At 39.1% G+C, this 19,710-nt stretch overlaps 1 protein-coding gene and 1 pseudogene across 2 annotated transcripts in view; both read left to right on the top strand.

Annotated features, from left to right (window-relative positions):
• HMG20A (high mobility group 20A) overlaps nucleotides 1–19,710 on the top strand; it is a 98,115-nt gene that overhangs the window by 26,255 nt on the left and 52,150 nt on the right. For both annotated transcript variants that reach the window (XM_045848580.1, XM_045848579.1), the window contains exon 2: nucleotides 18,955–19,047. In XM_045848580.1, coding sequence (XP_045704536.1) covers nucleotides 18,959–19,047 — 89 coding nt within the window. In that variant the 5' untranslated portion in view covers nucleotides 18,955–18,958. The remainder of the gene's footprint in view (nucleotides 1–18,954; nucleotides 19,048–19,710) is intronic.
• On the top strand, nucleotides 5,968–6,544 carry LOC123825227 (annotated as a pseudogene).

Here is a 19,710-nt window from a genome sequence, read left to right as displayed (position 1 = left end):
TCTAACTCTGGCCTCTTCCCACTTCTTGTTGTTTGAGAATAGTATCTCTAGACCAAGGAGAATAACAATCTATAAAATTCCATAAAGCAAATCTATGCACCACTTGACAGGAAGCACCATCTTGGTCACTCAGTAAAGGTGCTCAACAAATGTTCATGGTTGACATATAAACATTACAAACATTTCCATTAAATGGTGGCTGGATTATTGCTTTTGTGGCTCCAAAAAGAACACCTCAAAAAATTGCAAGTATATTGTCAGTGTCCCAGGCCCAAAGTTCCTGTGTGCTAGACGCTTCGAAAGAATGGCAAATACTCAGTGGATCAAAGTTTGGAGCAAGGAAAAGTTTATTTATTGAGAAAGCCTAATTCAATAATATTGAAGAACTAATCTTCAAATTCATTTTAAGAGAGTCTGGAATCCTGTCATCTTGTATTGTTAATGGAAGGGAGGAGGGGCGAGGTAAGAGGTGGATGCTGTCCACAGACATATAGGCCTGGAAAGGAATCCAAAGAAGAGTGTGAAATTTCTCAATCTCTTAGTTCTTGGTTGATCTGTTGACTTCTGCTAATCTGAGTCCAGTTTTTGGAGACTCCAATGAATTATTAAAAAGCAATCATTACCTTGTACATATATCCTGACCTCTTTGCTGCCCAGAGGGCTGCTCAAATCTCAACAGAATTCCTCTAGTTAATTAGCATATCTATAGCAGGAGTCACCAGCCATCAGAGAGAGAAAGCATTTCATGCTGTCACATCAATATATATAGCCCACCTTTATCACTAAGCAAGTTATGAGACTACAGTTAAAATATATGCATGCCACAGTTTATATTCTTTTCCTAATTTGTTTTAGTTATTTTGAAGCCAGAAATTGGCTAGCTTCAAAATATGTCAAGAATATAGTCACTTCTTGCTACCATTACTACCACTGTAATCTTTGTCTTTCAGATGGATTATTGCAATAGATTCCCAAATGATCTCTTTACTGCCACCCTTGGCCCAATCCACACTTAATTTTGTTCTCTAAACAGCCAGAGTCATCCTATAAAAATGTTGGGTTCTGTGCCTTATCCTCTCAAAACCTTCTAGTGATTTCTCATCGTAGAATAAAAGTCAAAAATCTGATCCCTGGCTGATGTAGCTCAGTGGATTGAGTGTGGGCTGCGAACTAAAGCATCACAGGTTCGATTCCCAATCAGGGCACATGCCTGGGTTGCAGGCCATGGGCCCCAGCAACTGCACATTGACGTTTCTCTCTCTCTTTCTCCCTTCCCTTTCTAAAAATAAAAAATAAAAAATAAAAATCTTTATTAAAAAAGTCATAAATCTTACTATGACTTACGTCAACCAATGTTGGTTGACACCAATTCAAGTGACAACACAAATACCCAATTTGGGGTGTGATGAAGAAGGAAACTATTCAGTGCAAACAGCTCAACTGACCCAGCAAGTCTTTGAAACAGCAGGACTGTGGAACAGTACATCTGAAAGGCAGCCCTGGGGCCAGGGGCCTGTGTTCCAGACCTCTCTCAAGGGGCAGGTCTTGAGACACAGCTCTCGAGACAGCTCTGCTTTGTGCCAGTCAGCTTTGCCTTTCACTGGCCTACTCTACTCTGTGCTGGTGAGTTCTGTTCTGTGCCACTTGCTCTGGCTTCCACTGGTGTGCTCTGCTGTGCTCTGGTGAGACATCTTCAGTATTTCAGCTCAGTCAGGTAGATTCAGTCTTCAGTGGAAAAGGAAAGTGCATTCAGTGAGAGGGGAGCTGATTTATATAGACAGAAGTCCTGCACCTGGTTCCTGATTGGTCCATCCTCATGCAAGTAAGGACTCCAAATCTTCACAGTTTCATTGGTCCAAAAAGCACTTTTCTGATTGGTCAGAATGGAGCTGCTCTGATTGGTTGATGAAGATGTTAATGGGAGTATAGCTGTGGTGTTCGTGGAAATTAGGCTCTTCTACAGAATCACAAGGAAAGCATTCTTAGGACCCACACAGTGGGGAATGTGGTGTAGTAAGGTGGTTTATTTGTGTGGAAGATCATCCCTGAGTTTCCAGTGTCCCATCTCTGTCCATCCCACCATGGAAAAAGTCCAACCTTGTCCTCACCAAGGCCAAAACAAAAGCCAGCGTACAGAGTTTCTGCTGCTTATTAAACCTTACTCTTTTGTAAGCTATACAGTTTGGCTGGGCCCTGGTAGCTGCTAGACCCATGGGGTCACATGCTCCAGAGAAACAGAGAATGCAAACAAATGGGGCGAGTGTGTCTCCACAAGCATGAGAGAGAAAGAAAGAGATGCTTCTTTGTTTCCCTGAGACTATGTTAGCTTGGGTTTGAGATGGACCAGGTGCTTTTCAAAAGAACCAGTCAACTTCCTAAGCTTTTGCAGGCTTTTGATAGGCTCACCCCTTAGACTGATAGGCCTCTTTGGTCAAATGCCTCCTCCTGTGACTCCAGCAACGTGGTACCAGAGGACAGAAGGGAGGAGTGTTAATTCCCTTGGCTGAGCAACGCTATAATCCCCTGAGATATAAAGCACTAGCTTCCTGGTGAAGCAAATAGGCTCATGCTCCCCAGTTTGTTAAACTCAATGTCTAATTACCTTTGCTCTTTTTTCTTTATTAATATCTAGCTGTCTCTGGTAACTGCTGTGAAACCCTGGTTGGATGTGGAAAACCTCAGTCTTATTGGTGGAAATAGAATTCCAGGAAATCCTTTATAAAGGCTGGCTCAGATGACAGAAACAGTGCAGAGGCAGGTAGTTCAGTGCAGGCTTCTCCCTGAAGTGCAGTTTGCATAAGAAGACCCTGTGTAGAAATGACTGTCAGGCTCTGCTCTTTTAATATTGAGCTCAGTTAAGCCACCAGGAACCCTTCTTTATAGGTATCTTCTTTCTCAGTGCCCAAACTGATATGGTTTGGCCCCCTACTTGAACAGTAGGGTGTCAACTATTTTTGCTTCTAGTTCAGTCTACCCACATTTGCCTCCTTCGATCACACCAAGTATACAGTTGACCTTTGAACAACATAGGGGTGTTATATGTATTATGTACTATGTTCTTATAATAATGTCAGCTAAGCAAAATGTTATTAAGGAAATCACAAGAAAGAGAAAACACATTTACAGTATTTACACACACACACCCTATGTAAGTGGACCTCTGCAGTTTAAACCCATGTTGTTCAAGGGTCAACTTGACTCCTTTGCACTGGCCCACTTACTCCTCACATGGATGTATAGTTCTCTCTTCATCATCTTCAGTTCTCAGTGAAGCCTTTTCTGGCCTCTAAATAAAATTCCAGACATACTCTTTATGGCCTCTCTCTTTGCTTTTTTTTTTCTTTGTACTTTTTACTATATAACATTCATTTTACTTATTTTACTTTGTTTTTCTGTCTGTCCCAGTACACTGAGCTGTGAGAGTAGGATTTTTGTTATAGTCACTGAGGATCCCCAGTATATAGAAAGTTCCTAGAATGTTAGATACTCAATAAATAACTTGTTTGTGGCAGATACTGGCCAGCAGTATCAATCCCTGCTGCGGATGCTCGTCGAAACATGAGAAAAACACACAAGATCCACCACCTGAGTTTGTGTGCCGTCCACAGCCATGGCTCATAGCCTCTGGGTCGAAGTGGTCCCAATTCCTCGAGCCCCACGTCTAGGCACCAGCTGTCATGTGCTCACTGGCCTGCAGTGATCACGGAATGCTGCGGATGGCTTGTCGAAACACGAGAAAAACATACACAGAGACAACCAGGTCCTGTGGGGAAGCAGGGATGGAACGGCCACTCTCTCCAGTGGAGAGTGCCTCGTTCTTTCACCCAAGCAGGTTTCTTATTAAAATAGACACAATTTGTGGATTCACAGTCTGGCAGAAAAGATCAAAAGAAATAGGTGACTTTCAAAGATGCTGACAGAACTCCCACTGTGATTTTGGGCAAAGTTTGGAGTTTTATCATTTGAAAGGACTACAGGGTTCAAAGGGCTAGTTTGGGTTTCCTGTCTGTGCCTTCAAATTCTAATCTAATAACATCCTCCAGCAAACAGATCTCACGGGATCTTGCACATTCTATGTCCCAGGCCTGATTACCCCGGGGGTCCACCATCTCTGGTCTGGGCCGCACCGCCCCTATTTCTGCAGGCCTGAGTTGGCCAGAGGAGACAAAAGCAGCCAGGAGACTTGGATTTCTCACATCTAAGAACAAGGACTCAGACTTTGACAAAGTGGAGGGGGCAGGGGTTGATGTCCATCACTCCTTCATTTCCCCAGCCCCAAGTCTCTTCCCTGAGGCCTCATGATCATGCATGTCTTAGGCGATTCCCCCCATGGGAAATCTTACCCATCATTGGCTAACTGATCAAGCCTAGGAGGCCAGACACAGAACAGTCAGCATTCATGCCAGGGGAATAAGTTTTGTCTCCTTAGTGGCTTCTGGTCCGGAGGTCTTTCACTCAGCTTAAGTCACAGGGAGTTACAACTTCCTGAGACCAGGCAGGGTGGTCCCCAACACTTGTTGAATGAATGAATCTGTTTTCCTGTTACTTAGTTCCTAACTTTACCAACGTTTTTAAAGTCAACAGTTGCCCTAGTTATAAAAACCTGGGCTCTAGATTTTAGGAACAGCTATATTTTCTGCCCACCCCACACCCAGACACACACCTTTTTATGCACTTCTCTTGAAGCAACCCTAAGTTTGTACTGTATCTACACTGTTTTATCCTCACCTCCCCCAAAGTGTAAGTACCCAATTTTCCCAAATACCTATCCTTATCTTTTTCTCTCTCATCAAATCCTATGGCAAAAGATTCTTAACTGAATTTCACTTAAATGAACCCCAGTTAACTGGCTGGTGGGATTAGCCAGTGTTCTTATTCCCTCTGTAAAACATACAATTAATGACTATAGCCTGCTGAATGCTTTTAGCAAAATGTAGATTACTCTCTAGTCAGCATTTGTACTTGCACTCACTTCGGTTAAATTTTGTGTATATCAAATTAGTTGTATTCATTTCTAAAGCTGTTTATATCCAGTGTATATTATAATAAATCATGTAATTATATTAAATATGCTGTATATGCTAATTTTTTAATTAACACATTTTTTAGATTAGTTTTAAGTTTAGAGCAAAATCAAGCACAAATTACAGTGAGTTCCCATATATCCCCTGTTTATGCATGCACACTATCAACATCTCCTATCAGAGCAGTACATTTTTTACAATCAATAAGCCTACATTGACACATACCACTACCCAAAGTCATAGTTTACAGTAGGATTTACTTTTGATGTACTGTAATACTGTGGGGTATTACAAATACCCGCCCCCATTCTGTGGTGTTTTACAAATACATGACATGTATTTACCATTCTAGTATCTTTCAGAATAGTTTCACTGCCCTATGAATCCTTTTTGTTCTGCCTGTTTACCCCCACCTTCTCTCAAACCACTGGCAACTTTTTAATATCTCCATAGTTTTACCTTATCCAGGTTGGAATCATACAGTTTGTAGACTTTTCAAGTTGGTTGCATTCATTTAGTAATATGCATTTAAGGTTCCTCCATGTCTTTTCATGGCCTGATAACTCATTTTTTCTAGCACTGAGTAATGTTCCATTATCCGTACATACCTCAGTTTGTTTATCCACTTCTCTGTTGAAGGATATCTTGGTTGTGTCCAAATTTCGACATCAATAAAGCTACAACAGACATCATGTATAGGTTTCTGTGTGGACGTAAGTTTTCAACTCATTTGGGTAAATACCAAGAAATGCAGTTGATGGTAAGAAAGTGAGTAGTTTTAGAGTCTTCGCCTAGAGTCACCATGGTTTCCTGCTTCAACAGTGCTTGAACAAACCTGGCACTCGACTCACCCCCCATCCCATCCAGCTGCCCAGATCCATCCTTCTGCCACCTGCTCACAGCACCCTCAGACCACCCCAAGGTCCCCGCCACCTCTCCAGCACCTCGAAGCCGCCTGTCCTCAGCCACCATCATGACCACGTCCATCTTGCAGGTGTGCCAGAACTACCACCAGGACTGGGAGGCCACCATCAACCGCCAGATCAACCTGTAGCTCTACACTTCCTACGTCTACCTGTCCATGTCTTACTACTTTGACCATGATGATGTAGCTTTGAAGAATTTTGCCAAGTATTTTCTTCACCAATCTCATGAGGAGAGGGAACATGCTGAGAAACAGATGAAACTGCAGAACCCACTAGGTGGCCAGATCTTCCTCCAGGATATCAGAAAACCAGAACACGAAGACTGGGAGAATGGGCTGACTGCAATGGAGTGTGCATTATACTTGGAAAAAAAGTGTGAATCAGTCACTACTGGACTTGTACAAACTGGCCACTGAAAAAAATCATCCTCATCTGTGTGACTTCATTGAGACTCACTACCTGGATGAGCAGGTGAAATCTATCAAAGAGTTGGGTGACCACATAACCAACTTGTGCAGGTTGGGGGCCCCTGGATCTGGCATGGCAGAGTATCTCTTTGACAAGCACACTCTGGGAAACAGTGCAGAGAGCTAAGCCTTAGACTGCCTTCCCAACCATCACAGGAGTGACTTCCCTGGTCACCAAAGCAGTGTGTGCATGTTGGAATTACCTTTACCTTTTCTATAACTTGTACCAATCATCCACTTATGTCTTTCATTTGTACCATTTCTTCAAATAAAGTAATTTGGTACCACCCCCTCCAAAAAAAGAAAGTGAGTAGTTGCATAAGAAACTACCAGGCAGTCTTACATAGTGGCTATGCTATTTTGCATTCATTTTCCCCAGAAATGAATTGAAGAGTTCCTGTTGTTCCACATCCACACCGGTATTTGGTGTTACCGGTGTTTTGGTATTTTATCCATTCTAATAGCTGTGAAGTGGTATCTTGTTTTAGTTTCCCGTTCACTAATGGCACATGATATTGAACATCATTTCATATGCTTACTTATAATCTGTATATCTTTTTTGGTGAGGACTCTGTTAAGGTCTTTTGCTCGTTTTTTTAATTGGGTTATTCATTTTCTTATTGTTGAGTTTTAATAATTCTTTGTATATATTGGATAGCAGGGTTTTTTCATCAAATACGTCTTTTGCAAATATATAACAGTTTTTTCTTCAGATACATTTTCTCATTCTCTTGACATTGACTTTCACAGAGCAAATGTTTTCATTTTAATGAAGTCCAACTAATCAATTTTTTTCATGGACCGTGCTTTTGGTGTTACATCTTAAAAAGTCATCACCATACCCAAGATAGTGTAGATTTTCTCCTATGTTATCTTTTGGAATTTTAGTTTTACATTTTACATTTAGTTTTATGAGCCATTTTGAGTTAATTTATATGGAGAGTATAAGGCTATGTATAGAGCCTGCTTTGTTTTGTTTTTTCATGTGGGTGTTCAGATCCAGCGCCATTTGTTGAAGAGACTATCTTTACTTCATTGTATTACCTTTGCTCCTTGTCAAAGATCAGTTGATTACATTTATATGGGTTTATTTCTGAGCTCTGTATTCTGTTCCATTGATCTACTTGTCTTTTTTTTTCCCCCACCAGTATCACACTGTTTTGATTATTGTAACTAAACAGAAAGTCTTGGGAGTGTCAGTCCTTCAATTGTGTTTTTCTCCTCCAATATTCAGTTGGCTATTCTGAGTCTTTTGCCTCTGCATATAAACTTTACAATCAATTTATTGATAGCCACAAAATAACTTGCTGAGATTTTTATCGGGATTGAGTTGAATCTACAGATGAAGCTTAGAACTGACATTTTGACAATATTGACTCTTTCTATTCATGAACATGGGATATTTCTCCACTTAATCACTTCTTCCTTTGATGCCTTTCACCACAGTTGTGTAGTTATTCTTATGTAGATTTTATAAATATTTTGTTAGATTTATACTGAAGTATTTTATTTTGGGGAGTGCTAATACAATTTCAAATTCCGCTTGTTCATTGCTGATATATAGGAAAGCAATTGATTTTTATATTTAAACTTTCTATCCTACAACCTTGCTATACTCAGAAGTTTCAGGAGGGTTTTTTGTTTGGTTTGTTTGTTTGTTCAGTAGGGCTCTTTTTTTTTAATTTTGTCAATCTTTTGGATTTTCTACAATCACGTTACCCTTGAACAAAGAGAGTTTCGCTTCCTGCTTCTTAATCTGCATCCCTTTTATTTCCCTTTTTTTTTTTCGGTCTTTTTTCATTAGTTAGGACTCCCACTATGATTTTGAAAAGCAGTGATAAGAGAGGACATCCTTGCCTTCTTCCGATCTTAGAGGGGAAGCTTTGAGTTACTCACCGTGAAGCATATTAGCTGTAAAATTTTTGTAGGTGTTCATAAACTTGAAAAAAGTTTTCCTCTGTTCCAAGTTTGCTGAGAGTTTTTATTGTATATGGATGTTGGGTTTTGGCAAAAGCTTCTTCTGTCTATATCTATTGATGTGCTTATGTGATTCTTCTTTATCCTGTTGATATGATGGATTCTGTTAATTTTCGAATTTGAACCAGCCCTGCCTATCTGGAATAAATCTAACTGGGTCATGATGTATAATTCTTTTTATACATTGTTGAATTCAATTTGCTAATAGTGGGGGTTTTTTGAGGATTTTTACACCTATGTTCACGAGAGATATTAGTCTCTAGTTTTCTTTTGTGATGTCTTTGCCTTGTTTTGGTCTTAGGGTAATGCTAACTTCATAGAATGAATTAGGCAGCATTCTCTTTGCTTCTGTTCTCAGGAAGCGAATGTAAAAGATTGGTATAATTTCTTCCTTACATATTTTACCAGGAATGCTTTCTTGCATTGATGCTGTCTTTTTGGGAAGGTTATTAAAATTGTCTGTTTCTTGTGTGAAATATGGCAAATTGTATATTTCAAAGAATTGAGTTATTTTATCATGGTTATCAAATTTGTAGCCAAGAGTTGTTCAAAATACTCCTTTGTTTTCCTTTCAGTGTCCAGGAGATCTGTAGTGATATCTCCTCTTTCATTTCTGTCCTTTTTATTTTTAGACTGGCTAGAGACTTACTGATTTTATTGATATTTTCAAGGAACCAACATTTCATTTTGTTGATTTTCTACTTTCAATCTCTGCTCTAGTTTTTATTTTTTAGCTTCTGCTTACTTTGGGTTTAATTTACTAGTTTCCTAATGTGGAAGCTTAGATTATTGATTGTAGATTTTTCTTCTTTTTCTAATATATTTATTCAGTGCTATAAATTTACCTTTAACCACTGCTTTTACTGTATCCCACAAATTTTTCCAAGTTGTATTTTAATTTTTTTTAGTTCAAGATATCCTTTAATTTTTCTTGATTTCTTCTCTGACTCATGTATTATTTTAAAATTATATTGTTAACAAACAACAAGTGCTGGAAAGGATGTAGAGAAAAGGGGACCCTTTCTACAAGTACACTGTTGGTGGGAGCGCAGACTGGTGCAGCCACTGTGGAAGACACTATGGAATTTCCAAAACACTAAAAATGGAACTGCCTTACGACCCAGCAGTTCCACTGCTGGTAATATACCCCAACAATCTTGAAACACCAATTTAAAATAACTTAGGCACCCCAATGTTCCTAGCACACTCTTTACGATAGCTACATGTTGGAAGCAGCCCAAGTGCCCATCAGTAAATGAGTGGATTAAAAAACTGGTATGTTTATACAGCAGAATACTACACAGTAGAAAGAAGGAAGTCCTGTCTTTTCCAACAGCATGGATGGAACTGGAGACTACTAATGCTAAGTGAAGTCGGCAAAAGATAAATACCGTACAACCTCTCTTATAACTGGAATCTAATGGGAAAAAATAAACTAACTTGAAAAATAGAACCAGAAACATGGAACAGACTGATAGCGATAGGGGAGGTGGGTGGGGTAGAATGGTGGAAGGGAAGGAGATGGGACTAGTCATAGGACATGTATGAATGACTCATGGACATGGACAACAGAGAGGGGATTGACTGTGAGCAAGAGGGGTGGGCTGGTGGACAGGAGTAAAAGAAAAAATTGGGACAACTGTAATAGAATAAACAATGTAAATAAATGAAGGAAGGGAGGGAAGGAGGGTATTATTTAATCTGTAAGTATTTTGGGATTTTCCAGCCTCCTCTGTGTTACCTATTTCTAGTTTAATTTCATTGTGGTCTAAAAGCAGACATTGAATGATTTCTATTCTTTTAAATTTGTTAAGGCATGCTTTATGGCCCAGAAATTGATCTATCTTGGTGATGTTCCATGGGAACTTGGGGAAAATGTGTAATCTGCTGTTGGATGATATAGTCCTATTGATGTCAATTATATCCAGTTGATTTATGCTGCTATTGAGTTTAACCACGTGCTCACTAATTGTCCACCTTCTGGATCTGTTCATTTCTCATAGAAGGGTGGTCAAGTCTCCAACTGTAATAGTAGTTTTATCAGTTTTTTTCTATTTCTATGTTTTTGCCTCACATATTTGGACACTCTGTTGTTAGACACATACACATAAAGGATTGTCATGTCCTTTTGGTGTTTTGATCTGTCATTATGTAATAGCCCTCTTTATCTCAGATAACTTTACTTGCCCTGAAGTTTGCTCTTTCTGAAATTAATATAGCCACTCTCTCTTTCTTTCAGTTGTTATTATGCTATTGTCTATCCATTCCTTTACTTTTAATCTATGTTTCTTTATATTTAATGTGGATTTATTATAGAAATGTGGCTTTCTAATTCCATTTTCTCTCCTCTCTTAGCATAGCAATATTTTTTTTACATTTTTAGTGACTTGCTGCCCTAGAGTTTACAATATTATATTTACAACAAGTTCATATCCACTTTCACATAACACTACACTGCTTAATGGATTGTTCAAGCGCTTTATATTAGCAAATTATTCCTAATTCCTCCCTCTCATCCCTTATGTCATTGCTGCCATTCTTTTCACTTACACTAAACTCCTGTGTATAAGCATACATAATCAAATACATTGTTGCTATTCATACAGACTTTGTTAGATCAATTATGAATAAGAAAAAAGGTTTTATTTTACTTTTACTTTTCATGCTCTAATGCTCTTCCTTCATTTTATGTAGATCCAAGTTTCCAATCTATATCATTTTTCTTCTTTTTGAAGAACTTTTTTTAAAGAATTTATTTATTTATTTTTCAGAGAGAGGGGAAGAGAAGGAGAAAGAGAGGGAGAGAAACATCAATGTGTGGTTGCCTCTTGTATGTGTCCCCCAACTGGGGACCTGACCTGCAACCCAGGCATGTGCCCTGACTGGGAATCAAACCAGTGACACTTAGGTTCACAGGCCCGTGCTCAATCCACTAAGCTACACTAGCCAGGACTCCTTTGAAGAACTTTTTAATACTTATTGCAAAGTTAGATGTACTGGAAATAAGTTTTCTCAATATTTGTTTACTTGTTTGTCTGAGGAAATCTTTATTTCCCCCTCAATTTTGTAAGATAATTTTACAAGGTACAGAAATTAAGGTTATTAGGTTTTTTCTCTGAACACTTTAAATGTTTCACGCCACTCTCTTTTTGTCCACATGGTTTCTGAAGAGATGTCAGATACGTTTCTCATGTTTACTCCTATATAAATAAGGTATTTCTTTGGTCTGTCTTCTTTCAGTATTTTTTTTCTTTATCTTTGATTTTCTTCAGTTTGAATATAATGTTCTTATGTGTAGTTTTGGTTTTTGATGGGGTTTTTGGGGGGTTTTGGGTATATTCTCAGTCATTATTACTTCAAATACTGCTTTTATCTCTTTCCACTCCATCTGGTATTCTCATTACATGTACCTTAGTTACCTTCTTCATGGATGTTCCACAGTTTGGGAGTAAATATGGCATTTCTTCTTCAGTCTTTTTTTTTCCCTTTGGTTTTCACTTTTTAGAGATTTCTTTTGTCATATTCTCAAGCTTAGAGAGTTTTTCCTCCAGCATATCCAGTTTACTAATGAGCCTATTAAAAGCATTCGTTTTTGATCTCCAGCACTTGCTTTTGACTCGTTTTTAGAATTTCCATATTTCTGCTTACATTATTTATCTGTTCCTGTACATTGTCTACTTTTTCCATTATCTTAACATATTTCACAATTTTTTTTAATTCTGGTCTGATAATATTAACATTCATGCCATATCTTACTCTTATTCTGTTTCTGATGCCTGTTCAGTCTCTTCAAACTGTGTTTTTTGTCTTTTAGCATGCCTTGTAATTTTTGTTGAAAAGTTGACATGATGTACTGGGTTGGGTGAAAGGAAAAGTAGTACCTAGGCTTTCGTGATTAATGGTAAAGTGTGGAGGAAGGAGAATCATTCAGTAGTCCTATGATTAGGTCTCAGTCTTTTGGTGAGCCTGTGCCCATGGACTGTGAACTTCAAGAGTGCTTCTCTTCTCACATTTTCCCTGCTTTAGGTTGGACAGAATAGCTCAATGGGGGTGGAGCTGATTTCTCCCTAGCACTCCTAAAAAGTGTAGTAAGGATGTGGAAAATTTGGATCTCTCATACTATTGCTAAAGGGAATTAAAATGTTGTCGGTACTTTAGAAAACAGTTTGGCATTCCTCAAAATGATAAAAAACATGCAGTTACCATATGACCTAACAATTCCTTTCCTAGGTATTTGCGCAAGAGAATAGAAAACATCTATATGCAAACTTGTACACAAATGCCCATAAGCAGCATTATTTAAAAAAAATCCTAAAAGTAGAAAACAACCCAAGTTTATCAGCTGAATGAATAAACAAAAATGGTATAGGCACAGGATGGAATTATTTTTCACTCATAAAAAGAAATGATTTCGAGCAGAGACCCAAAGGACTAACTTCCTGTGATCTGTTGGTTATTCTGGAAACTGAGCACAAAATGGCTGTTTTCATTGGGAAGAAACAACCCACCAAAAAAAAAAAAAAAAGAAGAAGAAAGAAATGAAACCCTGGCACTACAGTGTGATGAACCTTGAAAACTTTGTGGTAATTGAAAGAAACCAGACACAAAAGACTACATAGGATATGATCACATTTATATGAAATGTCCAGAAAAAGTATGTTTACTATGACAGAAAGCTAATTAGTGGTTACCTAGGTCTAGTGGAAAGAGTGAATGGGGAGTGACTGCTAATGGGTACTGAATTTCTTTTTGGGGTGATGAAAATGTTTAAAATCAATTACAGTGTTGGCTGTACAACCTTTTAAATATATGAAAGCTACTGAATTGTGCACTTTAAAGGGGTGAATTTTATGGTATGTGAATTATGTTTTAAAAAATAAAGCAATTTGCTCTGACCAGGTGTCTTCAGTTGGAGCATCGTCCTATATGCCAAAAGGTTGTAGGTTCAATTCCCAAGCAGGGCGCATACCTATGTTGCAATTTGACCCCAGTGAGTGCAAACAGAAGGCAACAGATCGATCATTGATGTTTCTCTTCTTTCCCCCCTCTAAAATCAATAAACATATGCTTTGGTGAGGATTCAAATAAATAAATAACAATTTAGGGTGGCATTTGGTGTGAATCTGGGGAGTATGAAGAGATGGAGTTAAGTGGGAGAGTCTGGATGAGTTGGGTTTCAGTTATTTGGAAAAGTCTGACAGAGCTGATGTGACTGTTGGAAAATATCCTAAGAACATGTAGAATAACTGCAGAAAGCATCAAGGGCCCTGTTGTGGTTGGATATCATAAATTTATAGTACCACCCTTTGTTTTATAATTTTTCTCCAAAACCATCTTGACCTAAAACTCAAGAGTTGGTCTACATCTGCAGTGCAGAAGGACAGTAGTGCTAAGGATTGAGAGTGTTGACAAAAGATCTGAATGTAGGCATGGAACATAAGCTGGACAGAGAAAGGGAAGTCAGTGGTCAATGAATAGAGGTTTGTGTAGCTACAGGTCAGTTGTAGTAGAAGTAATTGAGAAAGCTGAAATAAAAGGTAGTGGTCAGATATTTTTGAATTTGAGTTTTGTATAGCCAAGTGACATGTAAAGAAATTGGGAGTTTTGCATAAGGGCTGTAACATGGAAAATGAGGGTAGAATCCCACTTCTCAATGCTGAGATGTATGATTGGGGAGAGAATACAGTGCATCTCTAAGTGAGATGACTTAATGAAGTGAGATTAACATGTAAAGTAAGGAAAGGGCTCATGAAAAGAGCCAACCCCTAAAAAACAGAAATACAAATTATGCTTTCAGCACTGTCCAACATTGGGAATAACATAGTCTCCTTGTTAAGATCATTCCTTTTGTCAGGAAAGGGTACTGGAGCAATTTTAGTTGAGGAACATTTCTTAAGCTCTATCTAACTTTCTTTCTTCTGGCCCTGTATTTACCAAAGCAATGTTTTGATTATGATTTGCCTCCCTATATTACTACAGGGAGAGAATTTATTGATTGGCAAATATATATCTTCTGTGCTTAATATAATTCTCACTACAGTTTTTAGGATCAAAGTGTAAGTCCCAAGGTAATACTATTTTTCCAGCCTTCCAGGTGCATGATATACCTGTCTTTGTAAACACCAGTGGAGAATTAAACTTGTATATTGGCTTCTTTGTACATATTTCTCCTCTTTCCCCTTCCAGAGCACCATTCATTACATTTCATAAGTGCTTTGCATAAAATTTCAAATTTCATTGTGACCTCTGTACTGGGACATTATCAGACACAGATGCACTGAAGGGGTTTTGGCAATCAGTGGCTTGGCAGCCATGAAGCCATGATTCAGTTTGAACCACCCCTTCAAGGACCATATGAAAGCAGTCTCACAGGATTCCAGTCATATTTTGGGGAATCATTTTATTTTCCAACTTATTAGACTAGTTGAGAGGCCTTTGGGTTTCATTGGACCATTTCCTCATTTCCTTCTTTTGTTAATCTTGGCCACTAACCTTCCACCTACTTTATTACTCATTGTTTAGAGACCTGACTACTAAGTAACACTAGAAAAAATACATCTGAAGCCATATGGATTGAGTAAAACTTAAGATTAAAAAAAGAAAAAGGAAGAAATGTGTGTTCTTTGAACTTCCTTTGTTTATATGATCTGTTTAGATGTTAGGGTTTTATAGTCCAGCTGCCTCCCCGTATTTCAGAAATATGGTAACTAGATATTTGAAGAAGGTTGTGCTGTCATAGTGAACAAAAAGACATTTCATCTGTCCCCTGCCAGATAACTCAGCTTCTTTTGAGGTGTGAGAGGGACTCTACAAGCTTCAGATGCTGAATCTTGAGGTTCTTGAAACTTCATTTATGTCTAGGGAGATTTTTAGAAAGAAGCCAGTAAGATGAGTCTCATTAAAGTCTGGGGGTATATACCTGGTTAGCTGAATATTTGCTTTTGGTATACAGTTCAACTGTATGCCATTAAGGACACTTGTGTCAGGATTATTCCAGAAAACATCTAGAATGTTAGAACCCCCTGTAAATACTCCCTATCTTAAAGGAATTGAAGAGGGTTAGCAAACATCCATGCACATGGAGGAAACTGTTCACCCTGTGGTTGAAGAGAAGATCCTCTCCATGACTCCCATGCTTCACCCTAATGGACAGTAGATAAACAGATGTATTTTTTCACATTGAGGTATTTATGGAACTTAGAAGTAGAAAATGAGAATAAGAAATAAATGCTCAGTTTTGAAGTAATTGTTCTATTGACTAGTTAGAATACAGTGTCAGTGTCATCTGTATTTCCTTCCTCATTTCCACCTCAGTGGGATGAATCTTATCTCTGCATGAACTGCTGGGCTTTCTCTTTTAAAAAAATTATATTTTATTGACTATGCTATTACGATTTTCCCCCTTTGCCCCCCTCCGCCCAGTGTCGCCACTCCCTCAGACAGGCCACCCACCATTGTTCATGTCCATGGGTCTTGGGTATAAGTTCTTTGGCTACTCCATTTCCTATACTGTACTTTATATCCCCATGGCCGCTGTATAACTACCGAGTTGTAGTTTTTAATCCTCCTCTCTCTTCATCCATCCTCCTCCTCCCCACTCCCATGGGGCAACCTTCTAACTTAACTTCTTTCCTCTTGAGCTTTTAAGAGTCTCTCTTTATCTTTAAACTTTGCCCTTTAAATTATGATGTGTCTGGGAGTGGGCCTCTTTGCTTCCATTATAATTGGGACTCTATATGCTTCCTGGACTTGCATGTCTGTTTGCTTCACCAAATTATGGAAGTTTTCTCTATTTTTTCATGCAGATTTCCAATTTCTCGCTCTTCTCCTCCTGGCACCCCTATGATGTGAATGATGGATCTGTTGAAGCTACCCCAGAGGCTGTTTATACTATCGTCATATTTTTGGATTCTTTGTTTCTTCTTGTTGTGCTGCGTGGTTGTTTTTGGCTTCCTTATGTTCCATATCATTGATTTGATTCTCAGCTTTACTGTTGTTTCTGTACTGTTGTTTCCCTATAACTTGTTCTTTATTTCAATTAGTGAATCCTTCATCTCTGACTGGATCTTTTTTATGCTGTTGAGGTTCTCATTAAGTTCATTGAGCATCCTTGTAAACAGCGTTTTGAACTCTGCATCTCATAGATTGCTTATCTCCATTTTGTTTAGCTCTTGTTCTGGAGTTTTGATCTGTTCTTTCATTTGGGCTATGTTTGTTTGTCTCCTCATTTTGGAAGCCTCCGTGTGTTTGTTTCTGTGTATTAGGTAGAGTTGCTTTGACTCCGTGTCTTGGTAGTGTGCCCTAAAGTAGTAGGTGTCCTGTAGGATCCAGTGGTACAGCCTCCCCCATCACCCAAACTGGGAACTCGAGGTGCGCCCTTCGTGTGGGCTGAGTACACCCTCTTGTATTTGAGACTTGGTTGCTATTGGCAGGTCAATGGGAGGGATTTACCCAGGCCAGTCAGCTGCAAGGACTGACTGTAACTACTTACCACCAGCCTCCACTGTCAGTAGAGGATCAGCTGTGCAGGGGCAGGGTGGTGGTGCTCTGACGTGGTCTGTAGCTGTCCACTGGGTGCCCTGGTGGTGCAGACCAAGGTCAGCCCCCGGGTGCGTTTAGCCCCAGGCACCCCGCCTGAGCTGTAGAGCAATCTGAGATGGCTGCTACTTGTGCTGGGGTTGCAGATTCCCAGGCAAAGCCAAGCTGTGAATCTAACCTGGCTGCAGCTAGGGCCCACTGAAGCCAGCTGTTGCTTGCTTGATAGCATTTAGGAGCCACGATCAGCAATTCTTACAGAAAAGCAGCTTGCATAGGGCAGAGCCTCTAGGGATCTCTAAGGTGGGTCAAACATTGTTAGCCAGGTTGATGGAGTCTCAGATACGGCACCAGCTTGCCAGCTCTGTGGGGAGAGGGTTTAGCAAAGAGACAGTGGCCTCTGCTCACCTTGATGCCAGACACTTCAGTTTCTCCCTGTATACCACTGGTGCCTTTCAAGCTGCAACCCCAGTGCTGGAGCTCAAAGGGAGTGAGTCTGAGTAGATGAGCCTGTGTGTGGGTTCTTTAAGAGGAACTATGTGGGGCTCCAGAGGTTTCTTCCACTAACTCTATCCCAGCTGGTTTTTGCAGCCAGAAGTTGTGGGCACTTATTTTCCTGGCACTAGAATCCTGGAGGACCTGGTGTGGGTCTGGGATTTGTCACTCTTGAGATATTCCTCCAGAATTTTTATCCACATGGGTGGGTACCAGCACGTCCGTGTCTGTACCCCTCCTACCAGTCTTGATGGATGTGAGTTCTTTAATTCGACACTTGTCAGACTTCCATTCAACTCGATTTCTGATGTTCCTTCCTGAGTGACGATTGTTCTATATTTTAGTTGTAATTTTGATGTGGTTGTGTGAAGAGACAATCTATGTCTCTCTATGTCACCATCTTGATTGGAATTTCTGTGTGCTTTCCTTTTCATTGTTGAGTTCACTAGGTGTCCTTGGTGGCGGCACCTGCTATAACGGCGGGGGGAGCTCCTGAGTGATCTAATTTGCTTCTCAGTTTTCCCAGTTAATGGAGCACTTTATGTCATGAGCAGTTTGTAGTTCCACTTCAGTAGTTGATGTTTGGGGTCACATTTGAGTGTTTTGTTTAAATATCACTTTCTTGATGAATGGAAGGCTGCTGCTTTTAGCAATATGAGGTAGAGCCCTGGCTGGTAAGCATTGAAGGGAAAACACCTTTCGTATAGTGATATATGCTAAATGAAATTACTCTATCACTTTGTCCTTTTATCCTTTCAGTCTGATAACCTGAAAGTCTAGTGATTTATTTGTTTTCTTTAATTTAGCCTGGTTTCCTGTATGTAAGTGCATCTGTTTCTGCTCTTGGTCATCATAGTGATGTAAAGCATTTTCTGGCTTGAAAGTGTGGTTTCTTTCTTTCTAAACCATATCAGTATGTCTTCCATCCTCCACTTCCTTTGCATCATTTCCTTTTAGAGGGCTTAGTTTGTTGCCATTTAATCTAAGGATAATTGATCTGGGACTGAGAACTGGTAATGCTATAATAACAGTACTGTTATTTATATAATAATACTCAAAGCACTTACCATCTTAGCCTTTATCTGTTGATGAAGCCATTTCAGTTTAATCCTTCTCAATAACCCTGTGGGTAAGTCAGCAGTTTTGTCTCAGAAAGTGAGATTGTATCTTAAAGAGATTGAATAACTTGCTCAGGTTTGCAATGCTGCTTAACACTTTTTACAGGAAATGAAGAATACTTTTGAAGATATTCTGAATAAACAAAAAAGGAATTGTCCATACTATGTCTCAGTTGTAAAAAAATTCTTAACTATTTTTAGTTTGTCCAGTTGATTAAGATCAGGGTTGAAACCCCATTCTTTATCCATAGAGTTTAAATTCATGTGTCCAAGTCAAGAAAATAAATATTCAGGTCAGTTTCTATTCTGCTGCTGATGTGATAAAGTTAAGGAAGGCTGGCTCTTAAATTAGTGGAACTTGAACTTGAAGTGATTAAGCCACTAATTAACTTTTATTCTCTCTTCCTTTTAGAGAGATGGAAACTTTGATGACTAGTTCCACACTGCCTCCCCTTTTTGCAGATGAAGATGGCTCCAAGGAGAGTAGTGATTTGGCTACAACTGGGTAAGCAACCAGAGGATACTGGGCCTCTGCCTGGGCTTCAAAACAGAGCTTCTGAGAAAGTATAGGTGCTAAAGACGCAGTTTTATATCATAAGAACAGAAGGCAGGTTGTTGCATTTTGTAAAGAGAATGAGAGCCATTGTAAACTGCTTTGTAATCTGCATTCAGCTCTCTCTTGTAGTCCTCTAGCAAACATCAGCTACTTAAGGTTATGAGAATTACATAGCTGCCTTAAGGAAATACCTACCACAGGGCTTGTTCTGGAAATCAAATGTATTTTCTGTTTGAATTGCCACACATACTAAAACAGTTTTTCCCCCAAAGGTTATATATATTTTTTGAAGATCAGATTTTTTTAAATAAGGTTCTTTCTTCAATATGCTTAAAAGCTTCAGCTCACTTCTGTCTGTTTCTTTTTCTTCTCCTGTCTCCTTTCTTTTCTATTTTGGACAGATAAAATGAAGGCATATAAAAAAGGGCTATTAGGAATAGCTCTTCTTCCCACGAAAATATGTTACACTTGGAATTTTTATCTTTTGTGTTTAGAAGTTATTTGTTAGAAGTGTGGGTAGATACACTTTGCCTACTCACACAGCAAAAAGAAGGACAACAACAAATTAAAAAACAAAAATAACCAGAACTGCCAGAAAATTGAACTGTATGG

The sequence above is a fragment of the Phyllostomus hastatus genome, unplaced genomic scaffold (genome assembly GCF_019186645.2).
Source record: "Phyllostomus hastatus isolate PE091 unplaced genomic scaffold, TTU_PhHast_1.1 phas_contig_62, whole genome shotgun sequence".
Taxonomy (NCBI): domain Eukaryota; kingdom Metazoa; phylum Chordata; class Mammalia; order Chiroptera; family Phyllostomidae; genus Phyllostomus; species Phyllostomus hastatus.
Note: the sequence above shows the minus strand (reverse complement) of the source record. Positions and strands in the feature narration are given on the sequence as shown.